The sequence below is a fragment of the Lactuca saligna genome, chromosome 3 (assembly GCF_052625555.1).
Source record: "Lactuca saligna cultivar CGN05327 chromosome 3, ASM5262555v1, whole genome shotgun sequence".
Taxonomy (NCBI): domain Eukaryota; kingdom Viridiplantae; phylum Streptophyta; class Magnoliopsida; order Asterales; family Asteraceae; genus Lactuca; species Lactuca saligna.
The window spans coordinates 9,198,591-9,216,488 of NC_136419.1; the positions used below are offsets into that span (position 1 = coordinate 9,198,591).

Genomic DNA, 17,898 nt, shown 5'->3' on the forward strand with positions numbered 1-17,898 from the left:
ATATCATTGAGTGTAGAATTTTTGGGTTGTTACGCTTCTTTTGTATTCATTGTTTGTGTGTTCAATTAGAGAAAACTTAGATCCAATTGATTTAGGGTTGCATGCATACATAGAATTGTATATTATGCTAAAAAAACCATCAGTAACCACCATTGGCTTTTACCATAGTTATAATGACTCGTCTCAATTTACACTTTAGGCTCCTACAACGACAACATACTTATTAGTTTATGTTGATGACATTATTCTCACAACTTCATCTAGAACGATGTTAAACCAGCTCTGAGTAACTTCTTGGGTATATTTACAATTCGATCCTCCACTGGCATGTTTCTAACTTAGCAGAAATATACAACTGATATTATTGAATGTGCACACATGAAGAACTGTAAACTATATCCCATCCCAGCAGAAGCCCTTCATTTTGTTGATTTGTCTATGTTTCGTAGTGTTGCCCTACAATATCTCACATTCACCATACCAGACATTCTTTTTGTAGTTTAGCATATATGTCTTTATATGCATGATCCTAAGGAGAAACATCTTCATGCTCTCAAGAACATTCTGCGATGCACGATCGTGGCTTGGATACGTCTTGGTGATTACAAGCACTAGTGTCATGTATACCCATGGCCTAAATAAAACTTTCTTTTATGTATGTATATATATATATATATATATATATATATATATATATATATATATATATATATACATCCAAAAGAGTTGTTATTTTATTTTGGCAAAGTCAAACATATTATTGTGTAATGTTATTCAATGTACAGGTATGATGAGATCATGTCATGTCAAGTATAATTCATTATTAAAATGTTTAAATAGTTGAAAGTTTTAATATGTAGATTAACTCCTGAGTCAGGTTTGACTTTTTGACATAAAAGAACTTATAGAGTCCAATGATTGAACTTCACGCATGCTGTAAAACATCAACAAGTAGTGTTATAGTTTCCTAATTTGCTTTTTATAAACCCTACGTTCGTAAAATGTAAGACTTTTAATTCCAACAATTCAAAGTTTTGCTTATCCAATATCATGGAATATTCCTATTATCCTCAAATAATTCACATTATAAGATTTATAATCACATGAACTTGTCAAAGTTGACTAGTCCATCTAATCTTTCCATATATATATTTGAAAGAGAAAAGGAGTTGGCTAAAAACACATCTCAATTTAACATATATATACATCTTAATTAATTTTTAAAATATTTTTAATTGTTGAAATTGTATTGTTTTATAAAAAAAAACTAATTATAGGTTGTTAATATTATTTTATACTTTTCATTTACCTTTCTTATTTTAAAATAATATGTAGTAAGACTTATTTTAATATATATATATATATATATATATATATATATATATATATATATATATATATATATATATATATATATATATACAGAATGACCCGGTAACGTTGCACTCCATCGGCTGATTTAGCAGCAGTAGCATCAGTGGCTTGGCTTTTCGGGCTGAAGGAAACTAGAATCCTCGGGGCTTGACTTTTTACAGGTTCTGCATGGAAACGATCGGGCTTAAATATTGATGCAATGTAGCCAGAACATCTAGTGCAGTGACTTGGTGTTTACTACCTTAAGGCATGCCTTGACTCCACTCGATGGGACTTGCTTTCATAAAGATTTTTGCTTATTGACTTTATTGACTCGCCTTTACTTTAGGGTATATCTTGTTTGTATAAGTAAAAGAGGATAAGACCACCGTTTGCCACATTTGCTGATGAAACAAGATAAAGAACGGGTTCTCCCTACTTGCATTGAGCGGGATGCTGCTTTCTTCTCTGTTTTCGAGATCAATTGACTTCCATTGACCTAGATGGGAGTTGTCTTCTTCGATAGCGGGTTCTACATCCGGCATCCCTCTTGATTTCCGGGAGAATGTAGCCGATTTACTTAGTAACCTGGGACTTGTCCAATTGCTAGTTTGGCTGGATTTGTTCGTTTCGAAATGCTAGGTTGACATAGAAGAATCCGAAAGGAGATGCATTGAAGAAATGTCAGGGCTGTCCATATATATATATATATATATATATATATATATATATATATATATATATATATATATATATATATATTCTTCCTAAAAACACATAACAAAAAAAAAAAAAAGGATTCTACATGGAAAAAAGACAGAATAAGTTTTCCAGTGACGAACAACAAAGATGTAAAGTTGTCTTTTCTCAAGCTTCATCCATGAGATAAAACACATACAGAATAATGTACAACTTTTTGCGCATAATTACAGAGTAGTCGAAATCTTCAGAAAAAAAAAAACAAAAAAAAAAAGATTTACATAAACCAACATCCAACGAAACCCACAAATGTAAAATGTTACACATGTACGTCCTCCTTTTTTTTATTTTCCTCTCATATACACTAACGCTAGATCACCACCACCGGTCCGGTCTATAAATTTGAAGCAGACCAGAACTCCGGTCTAGTTATCTTAACGAGATCCAGCCCGGTCCAGACCGAATCAACCACAGCAACTTATAGTTAATTAGAGTCATATTCTCCTTGATCAGTCGTCACTTCATCTTCCTTCAGAGAAGCCAGAGAGTGCATCGACAGCTGAGTATGATACTGCTGCACCACCAACACAGAAGCCGGAGACAGCATCTCCGGCGAGATCAACAAATTCCCGATTGGTCCCATCTCCGGGCACTCACTCTTCTGCCTCATGGACGCCACCAGCTCACCCTCCGGCATCCTCCCACACAGAATCAGGTGGCAGCGGCTATGTTCACGAATCGCCTCGATTGCCCCTGAAGCAGTTCCAACCACCCTCTCCTCATACTTAATGGTGGTGTTCTTCATAACCTTCTCCTTGAAATCCGCAATCACATCGTCATCCATTGATCGTGCCTCGATAGTGGTGGGTTCATCGATATCAACACCCACCGAGCCGGAATTGGCCATGTCACGATCCAGAATGAATCGGACCACAACCAGGTTGATCCCTGGGTGCTCCGCCATACGAGCTCCATAAGCTAAAGCTTCATGGTCATCATGACCTCCGAAGAACAAAACGGTCACTTGCGAGTCAACGTTACTTGCAGAAACATGTGAGTTCCCCCCAAACCCACGGTCAACCAAAATACTCACCGAACATGGTGCGTGCTCCAAAACCATCCGATTAACATGCCTGAAATAATAATAAATAAAAAAAAAAACGAAATTAAAAACTGTCAAAAAACCATCGCTAATTGGATCTGTATGTAGTAAGACGAATCTAACTACCTGTATTCTGCGCGAGTTGTACCGAGTTGACCATCGATCCTCATGTGTTTATGAAAAGGTAGAACAATCATGGCTGCCTTCTTAGCCATTGCACCACTACAGATATCTTCATGCATGCTCGAAACAGCAGAAATGGCGGTTGTTGGCCGGATCGACACTTTACTGAGTTGCTGAAACGCTTCAAAAGCCACCACAATCTGGTCGGAATCGACATTGGGATCTTTCTTCCAGAAGGGGAGTCCGTTTCTCCTGGCTTTGTGAACCATGAGGATGGCAGAAGATCGCTCTGTGAGCTCCATGAGGTGCATCGCGTGGACTGTAAGCGTCTCCTTCTTTCCGGTCCCACGTGAGGCTTCAATGAGATTGACAATTGTTGGTAGGTTTCTGATTCCATGGAATGTGAAGAACATACGGAATTGACTCGAGGCAAATCCTTTCCTGTAAATCGTACGCTGTTTGTATTCCGATTTTGTAGGTGCTTTTGCGGGCTTATATACCGCGATAACCGAAGGCGTCGTGATAAATGTTGTCACAAGAGCCATCAGAACCAATATCGCAAAAGTTTGATCATTCAGCACCTGAAAAGAAAAATTAAAAATCAAGAAACAAAAACACATAAAAAACATTACATTTTACAAAAGAAAGAGAAAAAATATACATACCCCACGATCTTTCCCGATGTTGAGAACAATGAGTTCAACCAACCCTTTAGTGTTCATCAAAAGCCCAAGAGCAAGAGCCTCTGAAAATGGAACCTTACACCACATAGAAACACCAACAGTTCCTGCAATCTTCCCAAAACAAGCAGTACATATAACCAAAACAAGTAGCCCCCATGATTGAAGCCCTTTGATGGAGGCTACATTCGTCTTCAACCCACTCGACACAAAGTAAAGCGGTAAAAACAGACCCGAAACAAGATCTTCAACTTTTTCCACCAACGCCCCTGCAAACGCGCCTTCTTTAGGAATCAAAACGCCAACCACAAAAGCCCCAAAAAGCGCGTGGATCCCGATCGTATCCGTCACAAACCCTGCAGCCAAAACCACACCGAGAGTTGCACAGACGTAAAGCTCGTCCACCGGTTCACCTTCCGGGCATCTTCTCGACATCCACTTGAAAATTGGCGGGATCATAAACGACATGAGAAGGATAAATGCGGACCCACACAAGAACACCCATAGGGCAACGAGGGGAGACCGACCGCTGCCCGAGAGTGCGACTGCAAGCGCGAGCAGGATCCAAGCCGCCACGTCATTCACCGCAGCTGCTGACATGGCCATCTTACCGACGTCGGTGGTCAAAAGTTTGAGTTCTGCTAGGATACGCGCTAGCACAGGGAAAGCGGTGATGGACATCGCGACACCCATGAAAACGATAAACGGGGCTTCTCTTGTGCCTTTTGCGACTGTGTCTTGGAGGATAAAGGAAACACCGATTCCCAAGACGAACGGAAATGTGATTCCGGCCAAAGCTATGCATAGAGCTTTCTTTCCGGTCCGACGAAGTGACTGTAAGTCGAGCTCAAGTCCAACGAGGAAGAGAAAGAACAGAAGCCCTAAATTCGCCAATGTGTCCAACACTGGTAAGCTCCTTTTAGGGAAAACCGCATGAAGGTAGTCTGTATTACGCCCTAGAGCCGATGGACCCAATAAAACCCCACCCTGCAAAACAATATCAACATAAATTGGTATAAAAAAGTGCTACAGAAAACTTAATTTTTGTTATTGCATATTTCGAAAAATCAGTTTGTTGTATCGAATATGAAAAAATGAAAAGTTCTTTGAATGTGTGTTTGAACCCTTAAAAAAATAGCTAGTACAACAACCAAAAAATTTAAAGTCAATATGTAACGTTTTTTATATGAATAAAAGAAGTGAAATAACATCAATAGACCATGTGGATGTGCTTTTGACTATGCTATAAAGTATAGCATAAGATTTCATGTTTGTTTCTTTTATTGTTCCCTATGTTGCATTATTGGTGTTTGTTTTATAATCAAGGGATCGTGTAAAAAGTAAGCAAACCCAAAGGAGAACCCCTACTTTTTTTAAACGATTTTCCACGAAGATCGTGATAAAACAATATAATAATCAATCATCAATGGCACGTTCCACAAAAATAAGTCTAACGTAAATAGTTGTGCACGAGCTCGTTAAACTGTTTGCTTAAACAACAAATGATTCCAAATAAAAACAGCTGGATGATTATGAATTTATGATAATAGAAACTTACAATGATTTCAGCAATGACTCGAGGCTGTCTTAATGGCTTAAGAAGATACGCAAGAACACGAGTGAGCACAAGAACAAGGCATATTTGCACAATTACAAGAGGAAGAGCATAATCCAAGGGGTTGTTTCCTTGAAAGACCCCTTCGGATGTAGCCTTCATAGGGGGTGGGCATTGAGCTGGATTTTCAGACGCCATTTTTTCACGCTGCTAATGAACACAAGAACAGATCAGCCTGCATGCATCAAGAAATATATGAGTTTGATCAGATTTCATGAAAATTTGTGGACATAAAGTTATGCTTTGAGAAATCGAAACACTGTTAAAGTGCGACTAATTCCGATGTAAAGAAATAGTTTAAAGCACTTTCTTGGGATTTTCTTGTAGACTATAAAAGACAGAACTTTTTGAATCGAATATAATATATTATTTATATAATTCATCCATATCATCATAATAACTATGTTAACTGCACATCTAAAGCAAGATTATAAACATAACATGCTTCTAAAAAATGTAAAGATTAAAGGACAATACTAAATTTTTGGGGTGATCAACATGCAGTCGATGATGGGTATATATCTCAATTTGTGAAGTATGTTGTTGAGTAACTTTGATCAAAATTCTGACAAGAAAGAGTTTCTTACATATGTGATGAACAAAAGAGAAAAGAAATTGGAAAATCAAGGAAAGAGACGTTCAAGAAATTTCTGCATTCTTGTTTTTCAATTCCTAATATAGAATTCTACAACTGCAAACTACTCAAAGATTATTCGGCAAAACCTGCTTTGAAATCAATGCGAAATTTGCATGTCAGTCAATAAAAGGGTTCCCTCTGTGAAATTACCTTACTACCCCCATCCCAATTTGTCTCCTACACGGAACCATGGAAATTTTTTCCCTAAAAATCACGTAAAATTCCCCCCTCCCCCACGCGGTAAGTATGAATCAAGAACAAACACACTCCATACATTGTGAAAGCAAGCGTACAATCTTCAAATCGATGAACACGTGCAGATGCATACACATTGATCAAAGAATTTTGCGAACATGCCAAAAGAGGGAGAGAGAAATACCTGAAAATCGACGGAAATCGAGGAAACGGTTGAAGGGATTTGTTTATTTCATAAAGTGATTAGTCGTTCTTGTGATATATTCTTCTTAATTGACAAAAGCATTAAGCGAAAAAAAGGAATTGGGAGGAGAGTGATATGATACAGAGAAGCAAGAAGTGCCCTCTTGCTGTATGTGATGATGTTTGTGTTGAGAATGGCATCGGGTTTTCCGTATTTATAGATCCATCGAATAGATTTAGCTTTAATCAACCCTTAATCTAATCCATCTCGACACTTGTGCCTATTTAACTCTATTTCTTTTTTTAAAAAATATTATAAATTGATTACAAATGTTGGGTCAGCGAATAGTGTGGATAAAAATATTGGATTATTAATTAATATTGTCCATTAATATAACTAACGGATTATGTTTTTTCATCAACATTTATTACTTCTGTGAAGTAAAATAGTCTGAAAAAATGGATATTTGTTGGTTCATATTTATTGTTTTATATAAGTGTTCTTTGTGATATTTTCTTGTATTGGTGTTCTAAACGAATAAATCTTATAAAAAAATAATATGTTTGACTAGATAATTCATTTAAAAACCAAAAAAATAGTTATTCAGTTAATTCCAATGTGATTTGGTATGGACTTAACATACTATATTTAATTCTTAAAAAGAAAAAAAGATAGACTTAGGAATTCAAAAAGAATTTGAAAATAAAACATAGCATTTTAAATATTTGCATCAGAATTTGTAGTATTAATAAAATATTTAAGTGAGATTTTACCAAAAGATATCTCTAGCAATAATAGTTTTCCCTTAATTCGAATAAATCATTTGTAGCGCTCTTTTGACTATTGACTAGTCGTTATCGTCTACAAAAGTCAAACTAAATCTAAAGGTGCTCGTCAATTAGATGAAAAAAAAAATCGTAATATAAATACTCAAAGCTGGTATTTTTTCGTTTTTGAACACGAAATTTTTTTTGAATTTTTTTATTTCTACGAAATAAGATACAGATTTAAAAAGTTTTTTTTTTTTTTTTTTAATATTTCTTATCTCAAAAAATGTTTGTTTTTTAAAATTTACAGGTTGCTGGTGGAGATGGAGGTGGTAGTGACAATGGTGTTGGTGGTGAGGTAGGTGGTGTTGGTGGTGATAGAGGTGAGGATGGGGGAGGTGGTGGTGGTGATGATCGGTGGCAGAGGTGATGGTGATTGTGGTGGAGGTGATGGCGATGGTGACGATGGTGATAGTAGTGGTGACGGTGATGGAGAAGGTGCTGACGGTAGTAAAAATGAAATATTATTTTAGGGTTACAACTTATAAAACATATTCATAAATTAAAAACTATATTTCTTATTTTCTCGAAGAAAAAAAAATAAAAAAGATTTTATGTTTTGTCTTCTGAAAAACAAACAATATTTTTTTAAATGTATTATTATTCCTAAACGTAAAAAGGTCAAAAAAAACAATTTCCTAACAACAAACATCACCTTGCTTTCTTAAATTACCATAATATACATATGTATTACTGGAGCGGAGTTCAATATAGAACTATATTTATAGGAGGGAATTATAGAATTTTTTATCAATAATTATATATCAAATTTCATATGTGCATTTGTTATGGTTTGTATAAAAGAATAAAAAAAAATAAAAAATAACAATGTGCAGGTTGATATGCACTTTTTTCAAGATAAATTTCCAGAAAACTCTTTAAAATTTGACCCTATTAACAAAAAACTTATTGTTTTTTTTATTTACGATTAAACCCAAAAAACGAAAAACGTTTGCAAAATGAGCTTGTACCTGATTAATGTTTATGTTTGTTTGGTTTTTTGGGTTTATCGTAAATAAAAAAATCAATGATCATTAAAATTGTCAAAGTTATATATATATATATATATATATATATATATATATATATATATATATATATATATCACAATGAGTGCATTGTTAGGCTAAATAGCTTGTCTAATGGAGCTCTATATATGAATAACAGTCTCCGACAAGCCTATGTTTTCCAACGTACGGCTCGATTATGAGGGGTTTTTTGGTATTTTGTAGTTAAAGATTCTATTTGGTTGATTAATGACAACCTTTGATCTTCCACCGGTCATTGTAACTAGTTTTCTTGGTATATATAAATTATGTATCTTGTAGTTGTCACATAAATATGGTTCTCATTTATGCTACCTTTATTGTTGAATTTTCAGATATTGGAAGATGTAAAGAAAATGATTTATGTGTAAACTATGAAGAATGACAATGTATGGAGTTTCCTCTTTTTTAGAAATGACCAAGTGAATGTGATTCTATAATAAATAATTTAAATATCAATACGGTTAAATAGTTATAAAAATCATTATGAGGGCTAAAATAGTTATAAAACAACACGATAAATACATTTTACTAAAACCCATTTTAGTATTTTCTTTTTTCAAATCTAATTACCACTTAAATTCTTATGGCTACAAATCTATTATATTGTTGATATTGATTACTGAATATTGACGTATTGGCCCAAGTATAGTCTCAAAAGTATAACATACTAAAATTTCGTTTAATCGGTTCGGTTAACCGAATAAACAAAATAATTTTTTAACTATGGATTTTCTTAAAATAAAAGCTTAGTAAAATGAACCGAAATTACTCGTAATAGTCAATATATAACGAAAAAGTCATCCCTGGATTTTATCTACTATTAAGCCCAAAAACCGGTAATCATTAACCAGGTACAATGCTCTTTTTAGTTTATCGACTTTTTAAGCTTCATCATAAATAAAAATTCAATGACGGCCTTTTTTTTTTAAATGTACATATACACTATATATATATATATATATATATATATATATATGTGTGTGTGTGTGTGTGTGTGTAAGGTCGCACCTTATAATCTAGTGAGTCAAACACTATCACACGTTGTCCATCAACACCAATGCCAGCGGCAGCATCAACGCAAGCTCTACAATTCTAGCGTCAACATGTAATCTTTTGTATAGTAGGTTGTATGTTATTATAGAAAATATAGTTGTGTATGTAATCTTTTGTATAGTAGGACCAAATTATATTTAGATTAGATACAATCCCTTATATATTAGGATTTAAATTTAATTGTTTAGTATATAATCTTGTAATAGGGTTACACCCTAATCATTGCTTTGTGTGTTGCTTTGTGTTGTTTTGTGCACCTCGTTCTCTTTGTGAGAATCATTCTTAGTGAAAACCATCTTTGTGATAATTATGTGTTAATCGTCATTTCAACTTGTTTATTTCCGATCTGTGATCCTGTGGTATCAGAGCAGGCTAGAACATCCATTCTAGGATCTGTTGAAGATTCAAAATTTCAATCACTATTCAAAAACTCGAAAATAAGAAGAAGAAGAAAAAGAAGAAGAAGAAGAAGAAGAAGAAGAAATATTATACAATCATTCGGATATGAAGAATACATCAGAATAAGAGAAGAGAGAGTATGGTATGTTTTCTTATCTTTGGTACTATCTAACTGCATCATGTACGCGTGGCCCTTATAATGTCTCTCAAAAAACATAACTATTTTTAAGTGGAAGTATCAACAAAGATACAAATGCCATTGATAATGAAGAACAAAAGAATAGTTTGAAAAATAAAAGGTCAATTGATGCAAGCCCTTTGTCATGTTTTCCTAAACTAATGTATAATCTAAAGACACCTCTATCAATGTTCTTCATCATTGAACTAGATTTGAAAGACAAAGTCATCAATCAAATACAATAAAATATTGAAGTGTTGAGGAAAGATTTGATTGAAAGGGATAAGGAAATATCATATCCAAAGGAGAAGATTAAAGAAAAGGATGTTCAGACGAAAGGTTTTTCATCCTTTAGAGTTCAAAAGAAAGGAATGCCTGATGAAATCTCGTTTTTAAGAAACCCTAGTTTTCACATTGATGAACATCACAACATCTCTTGCACCAACAAGCCTCATGCTTGCAAGGCTCATGTTGAGAAAACATGAGTTGATCATACTCAAAAAGTTTCATAAAAACCTATTAGCATTCTCAAATGACCCATTCCCTCAATTTCACCTCACACTGGAATGACATCAGTTCACATTGGTGAGAAATCTTGCACTACCACTTCAAATCGCACTGCAAAGACATCAGATGTTGTCAAGTCAGTTCACCCTGATAAGGTTGTTCATACATTGAAGTCATTTTACGCTACCAAGTCAGTTCACGCTACCAAGTCAGTTCATGCTGACAAGTTAAGTCTCATTGCCTAGAAGTTTCACCCTGTCAAGACTCAAACTCCAGCACCAGCCCCAAACATTAAAAAAAATCTCATGCTAGTAAGCTTCCTAATTTATATTCTTGTTTAGATAACTCTTTTACAGGCAAAGCACACAAAGAAAAGGAAGTCGAAGTACACAAAGCCAAAGAATGGATGGATTCCAAAGAAGTCGTCTCTAGAACCAAGGAAGATGAAGCAAGTTTGGGTTCCAAAAATTTGGTTTTTTAATTCATTATTAAAAACCATACATATCATCAAGTAAACATCATGAACCATATATCTCAAAAACATCATCATAACTATCAAAGTATCATAATATTATATCAAATATCTGAGTGAAATATCTCATGCTAGAAAACTGTAGTGTGTGTCATGTGATCATCCCGATGCTAGCAGAAGTACCTAAAACCAAAACTGAAAACTATAAGCAGGAAGCTTAGTGAGCTCCCCCAAACCACCACATACCATGACACATAACATATAACATATAACATAAACTTTGGGACTCCTCCCAGTTTCATCGGGACAAACCCGGTATAGGACTCCTGCCCGACATAGGGCTCACCCTGGCATCAGACCACGTCTGGCATCGGGCCTCGCCCAGCATCGGGCGTGCCCCAGCATACACACTGCATATCATATATCATAGGCACATAACATACGCATATACCATAAGTAGATAACATACATCAGGCTTACCCCGCCATCGGACCGAAGCTCGGTACACACAACACATAACATACAATCCAACATGCATCGGGCTTGCCCCGACATCGGACCTAAGTTCGAAACACATAACATATAACATGCATGAATCACAAAGACATCAAGCATATATAAACACTTCTCGCGACCACCCCGACATCGTACCAAAGTCCAGAAACACATAATTTGCACCGGGATAACCCCGACATCGGACCGAAGCCCGATATACGCTAACATACATAAACGGGCCGACATTGGTTCCTTCAACCCGTTCCTACTGGAGGAAAACTCAGCTCACACTGTTGAAGTCCCGCGGACAAAACCCTAACTACTGGATGACAGATTCCCGAATCTGTCAACATCAAAATAACACCCAATTAATAATTGGCTCCCAACACATATCCATAAGTCCATGCTTGGGGTAAAAGATTGCTTCACCCCTAACTTAGCTTGATTCAAGCCCAAGGCCTAATCCAAAGCTCAAAAGTCTAATAATGAACTAAGGCCCAACTATAGCCCAATTTTCCAAATTGGGCCCAAATCTCTACATGGTCTTTCCTTAAGTCCCAACAAATTACTCTTAGTCTAACACTTGACATTCTAATGGTCTAATATCTCATAATCATAAAGGACCATTTATTGCCCATATATGACCTAATTTTTCAAATTAGACCCAAACCTTTCTAATGGGCCTTATCCTTAAGCCCATCCAAGTGTTCTAGTCCATTTACTTGTTAATAGTTAGCCCATCAAGAGTCTAGACATCTAGGCCCAACACAAAGGCCCAACTCTAAACCCAACATAATTAGGGTGTCTTACATGAAATGATGATTAGGGTTAAGTGTTTCTTACTTAACCCACTAAGGACTTCATCCATTAAGTCCATCACTCAACTAGATAAATCATATGGTGTGCTCGGGTGTAATTCATAATTCAATTCTAATGGTAAAAAACGTAGGTCCCGATAATTCCAAGGCCCACATATCCAAAATTAGGGTTTTCTAAACCCTAATTATGGTTTCTACCTCATCACAACCCAATTAGGCTGAAAAGTTAATCCTTTAAGCCCGTTAGGGTTTCATTAGGCCAATTAGGGTTTTCTAAAGTCGGACACCACCCACTACCACCTCGGGTAGTAGTGGTCAACGGCGGCTTATGGCGACGGCCAACACCTCACGGTGGTGGTTATGGTTCTAGTCCATTTTGTCCAAGCCTCCTAAATGAAATCTAACACACACAAAGCACATCGCCACCCAGCACGGCGGTTGGTGGTGGCAGGAGGTGGCAGCCACCACCTCACGGTGGTGGTTATGGGTTTCTTTATTATACTATTCACTAATTACAATTTATAATTCTTTAACCCAAAAATAAACACACACACTAATAGATAAACACACACACATCCACCCTTATGGTGGCCGGCGGTGGTAGATGGTGGCAGCGACCACCTCACGATGGTGGCGGTGGCTTTCTTGGTTTTTCAACTACACAAAACACACATAACACACGCTACCAATTGAAATAAAACCACACCCACTTCTATTTGCAAGATGGACCCAACCACCCACCTAGCGGCGTACGGTGGCGGAAGAAGCGATATTGACGGCGGCAACCACCATAGCCGGTTGCCATGGTGGTTCTTCATGACCCCAACTCGAAAAACGCCCACACAATGCATCCACGTTGCAATCACAAGCCCTGAACTCTGTCACCATTCTCCGATGATAGCAGAAAACGCCATGAGCTCATCCACCCACGATGCGGCAGGCGGTGAAATAAATAGAAGAAGAAGAGTAGCGATTTAGAACAACAACAATAGCCCTGGTATCAGTCTCGTCCATCGTCGAAGTCGTAAGCGGTCGTCAGTGGTTGGTTTATGACCTCAACAATGGTGGTGGCACGCCGGAGATCGTTGAAACTGAGGTGGCGGCAACAACACTCAATGAAACAACCACATAGCAGCAATGGCAACAACTTGACCCCATCCTAACACCTTCGATCGGTCCTTACCAATAACAGCATTGTCTCTTGGTTCCTCCTGGCAACACCCAACGTCCGATCACAGGATAGATGGTGGCGGCTGGAGTTACAAGTGGCGGCTGCTCTTTCATCCGCTACGGTTAGGGTTCCTTAGGGTATATACACCCAAATCAATGGAACCGATTGCTATAATGGTAGAAGTGGTCCCTCCCTCATGAAATTATTTCGATTTTGCTACAATATTTACCCTTTAAACCTCACCTTCTGAAACCCTTTACAAATTAAGTCCGGATTTTACCAAACAGCCCCTCCTTCTACAAATCCTTTTCAAATTAGGTCCAGAATTTACTCTTTAGCCCTTGTTGTTGGATAAGGTGTCTAAGTCCATAACTATATTTGGTATGTACTTGACCGGACCCAGCATGGTCCATTTAGGTTGCATGGCATCATGCATTTGGATAGACTAAATGAGAGAAATAACACTTGTGGTTTATTAATATATTATAAGTTCTAATATATTAATAGTATTATTTAATTAGTATTGATCAAGAATTAATTTGGAATTAATTAAGTGATCAAAAGATAACTAATTAAATATATGGGTTGATTATGTAAATCATCCATAACTTGTATAGTGGGCTAAAAGGCTCCATGGATTATCAAGTTGGGTTAAACCCATAAGATGCTCCATGGGAGTTACAAACCCATGGGTCATGGAAATGAAGAGTCATGTGACATTAAGGTTTACATGGTGTAACCCTAGATGTGACACGCTATATAAGGAACATGATACTCACCAAAATCAGTTACACTAAGAACAAGAGAGGGCTAGGCCGATTTTTACAAGTGTTACGTACTTTAAAGTTATTCTAAAGCATTGGTGTTGTGTGAAGAATTTGAGGCATCACACTTGGGGTGCTAGGCTCTCAAGGTTTCCAAGGAATCAAATCAACTATAAGGTATGTAATTCTAGCCATCTTTTAGATTAAAAGTTCCCCATGTATGCTAGATAGGATTATGAACCTTGGAAATCATATTTTGCATGTATTTTAGACAAACATAGATCCAAGGTTTTCTAGGGTTACATGTACACTTAGGGATGTTAGAATGCTTAAAACCCATCAGTGGTATCAAAGTCTAGACTTGTTTGTTTGATACTTGATGCAAAATAGTGAAAAAAGTCGATTTTCTTGCTGTCTGAACAGGGGACTTTCCAAGTCTATGGGGGGACTCGACGAGTCCAAGTGTTTCTTCAACCAACTCGGCGAGTTGGTTATTGCACTCGACAAGTTGGGCATGCAGAGTTCAAATTTTCGACTTGTGCTGCTGGAAATGGACTAGAAACATTACCCTAAATTGTTTTGGTGTTTTAAAACTTGTTTTAGATGGTGTAATGGTAGTTCTAATCCATTTACAATGGCTAATATAAAAGTTACATGATTATATGTGTTCATATGTTCTTGAAACTTTGATATGAATATTCATGTTCTTATGAGTTTTTTGATAGATCATACAAATTACTTGTTTAAATTATTAATTCATGATCTTTATGTGTTTTAATGGAGTCCATAACTTGTCCTCAAGTTATGGATAACCAAAAGTCTATTTGTGTTAAAAACCATTAAAAGAACACATAAGTTATAAAATGAAGAGTCTTCATTTTAATAACTCATAAGTTATGAATTTGAAAGGTTTGGTAAAGTTACAAAACTTGTCCTCAAGTTTTAGAACATATAAAGTCACTTAATAAACTTTAGTTTCAACCCCTAGATTTTTAAAAGTTAAAAATCAACCCTTATACTTTATAATATTGTAAGTTAATAATATATATATATATATATATATATATATATATATATATATATATATATATATATATCATGGTTGTAGAAATCGGGATTAATCAGCGATTAATCGTGGATTAATCGTTTGGCGTTCTCCAACCGTCGAGGATTAGGGCATTAATCGGAAATTTATGATTAATCGGGTTTAGCGGGATTAATCGGTCAACAAAAGTCAACAAAAGTAATAAAAAAAAAAAACATTTAAAATTTTTTTAAAAAATTAAAAAAAACCAACTTTCTTTTTTTACTCCAAAATTTTCAAATTTTCAAAATTTCAAATATTATACCAAAATATTCATATTTTCGTATTTTCAAATTTCCAAATTACAATTTTTCTTATTTTCTAATTTTAAAGTACTTGTTTTTTCTTAAGATATATTAATATTTCATTAATTTTAATATTTTATTAATAATCTATGGTCCACGATTAATCATCGATTAAGCCCCACCAAGACCGATTAATCCCTTAACATCAGTTGACTGTCGAGCTACCGTCAAGCGATTTTTACAACCTTTATATATATATATATATATATATATATATATATATATATATATATATAAGAGCAAGTCGTCTTACCATTAGTAGGCGTCATTCTCGTAGTCGGTCTATAAGGGGGTATAAGGTTGCTGCCTATAAAATGGTAGCTTAATGGGTGTCCACTCTTACCCACCGCTTCCTTGATCGGTGGAGGGTCATAACCGGTTGTGTATTGATTCTGTTAATGATAATAACTTGGATAAAGCGTCATTATAACATTATCGTCTTGGACATATAAGCAAGAAACGCATAGGCCAACTCCAAAAAGATGGAGTCTTGGAGTCATTTAACCTAAGGTCTGATGATAGGCTCGAATCATGCTTACTTGGAAAAATGACAAAGTCACCCTTCACATGTTCTTGTAAGAGGGTTGAAGGTTTGTTGGATCTCGTACACACGGATGTGTGTGGACCCTTCAAACATGCCACAAGGGATGCTAATCGTTAGTATTTGACATTTACTGATGATTACAATAAATATGGATATGTCTACTTAATCAAGCATAAGTCAGAGACTTTTGAAATGTTTAAAGAGTTTAAACAGGAAGTCAAGAATCAATTAAGCAAGAACATTAAGATGCTTCGAGCCGATCGAGGTGGTGAGTATCTTAGTTCAGAGTTCCTCGACTATCTTAGGGAATGTGGGATTGTCTCACGATTGACCCCTCCCAGGACACCACACTTGAATGGTGTGGCTGAGAGGCGTAATCGAACCTTGATGGATATGGTTCGTTCCATGATAAGTCGAGCTTCGCTACCAATCTCATTTTGGGGGTATGCCTTAGAGACTGCCGCCCATATCCTTAATCTGGTCCCTACAAAGAAAGTTGCCAAAACTCCTCATGAGATGTGGACTGGTAAAGTACCCAAACAAGACCACATCAAGATTTGGGGTTGCGAGGCTTTTGTGAGACGCGATACTCATTATAAGCTCGTACCTCGAAGCGAGAGGTGTATTTTTATTGGCTACCCACAACAATCCTTTGGTTACCTCTTCTACAGACCTAGTGAAAATGTAGTCTTTGTAGCAAGGAGGGTTGTCTTTTGAGAGAGAGAGAGAGATAGAGAGAGAGAGTTTATAAGCCAAGGAAACACTGAGAGGCAAGTCGACCTTGAAGAAATTCAAGAGTCAAGTGGTGAAGGAACTTCAAACCCTAGCACTCAACTTGAGAAGGAAACTCATGTTGAGCCAATTGAGAAGTTTGTACCTCTGAGGCGTTCCACAAGGTTAGGAATGCACCTGAGCATTACTATGGATTCCATATTACTGGAGAAGGTGATGCACTTATCAGTGATGAGATACTGATAGGTCAGGATGAACCTAACAGTTACGCGGAAGCCATGGCAGGCCCTGAGTCAGCCAAATGGAAAGAGGCAATGGACAACGAGATACAATCCATGTATGACAATCAAGTTTGGAACTTGGTTGAGAATGTACCAAGTCGTAAGACTATAGGGTGCAAATGCATCTTCAAGAAGAAAAACGACATGGATGGTAATGTACATACTTATAAGGCATGACTGGTTGCAAAAGGTTTCTCACACATTCCGGGAGTTGATTATGATGAGACTTTTTCTCCAGTGGCCAAGATTAAGTATATTAGGGTTCTGTTAGGCATAGCTGCATTTCATGACTATGAAATATGGAAAATGGATGTCAAAACCGCTTTCCTTAATGGAAAGTTGGTTGAGGATGTTTACATGAGTCAGTCAGAGGATTTTGTCAATACAGAGTACCCTAATAGAGTGTGTAAGCTTAAGAAATCCATTTATGGATTAAAGCAAGCACCTCGCAGATGGAATCTTTACTTTGATGAGAAAGTCAAAGTTTTTGGCTTTTCTAGGAGTGAAGATGAATCTTGTGTGTATGTCAAGGCTAGTGGGAGTATAGTTAGTTTTTTGGTACTGTATGTGGATAACATACTACTCATAGGAAATGACATCCAAACCTTGCAGGAAGTAAAGACCTATCTTG

At 36.4% G+C, this 17,898-nt stretch overlaps 1 protein-coding gene across 2 annotated transcripts; it reads right to left on the reverse strand.

The window, feature by feature from the left end:
• Positions 1-2,201: 2,201 nt before the first annotated feature.
• On the reverse strand, positions 2,202-6,800 carry LOC145034411 (cation/H(+) antiporter 18-like). Of its 2 annotated transcripts, none has more exons than XM_078982815.1 (5): positions 6,589-6,800; positions 5,516-5,747; positions 3,943-4,944; positions 3,281-3,858; positions 2,202-3,185 (listed from the first exon to the last, which is right to left on the reverse strand). In XM_078982815.1, exons 2-5 carry the CDS (start codon positions 5,708-5,710, stop codon positions 2,537-2,539), a joined length of 2,424 nt encoding a protein of 807 aa, XP_078838941.1. In that variant the 5' UTR covers positions 5,711-5,747; positions 6,589-6,800; the 3' UTR covers positions 2,202-2,536. The 2 variants fall into 2 exon arrangements, with proteins under 2 accessions (XP_078838941.1, XP_078838942.1); XM_078982816.1 differs by lacking the exon at positions 6,589-6,800 and adding an exon at positions 6,160-6,289.
• Positions 6,801-17,898: the final 11,098 nt, after the last annotated feature.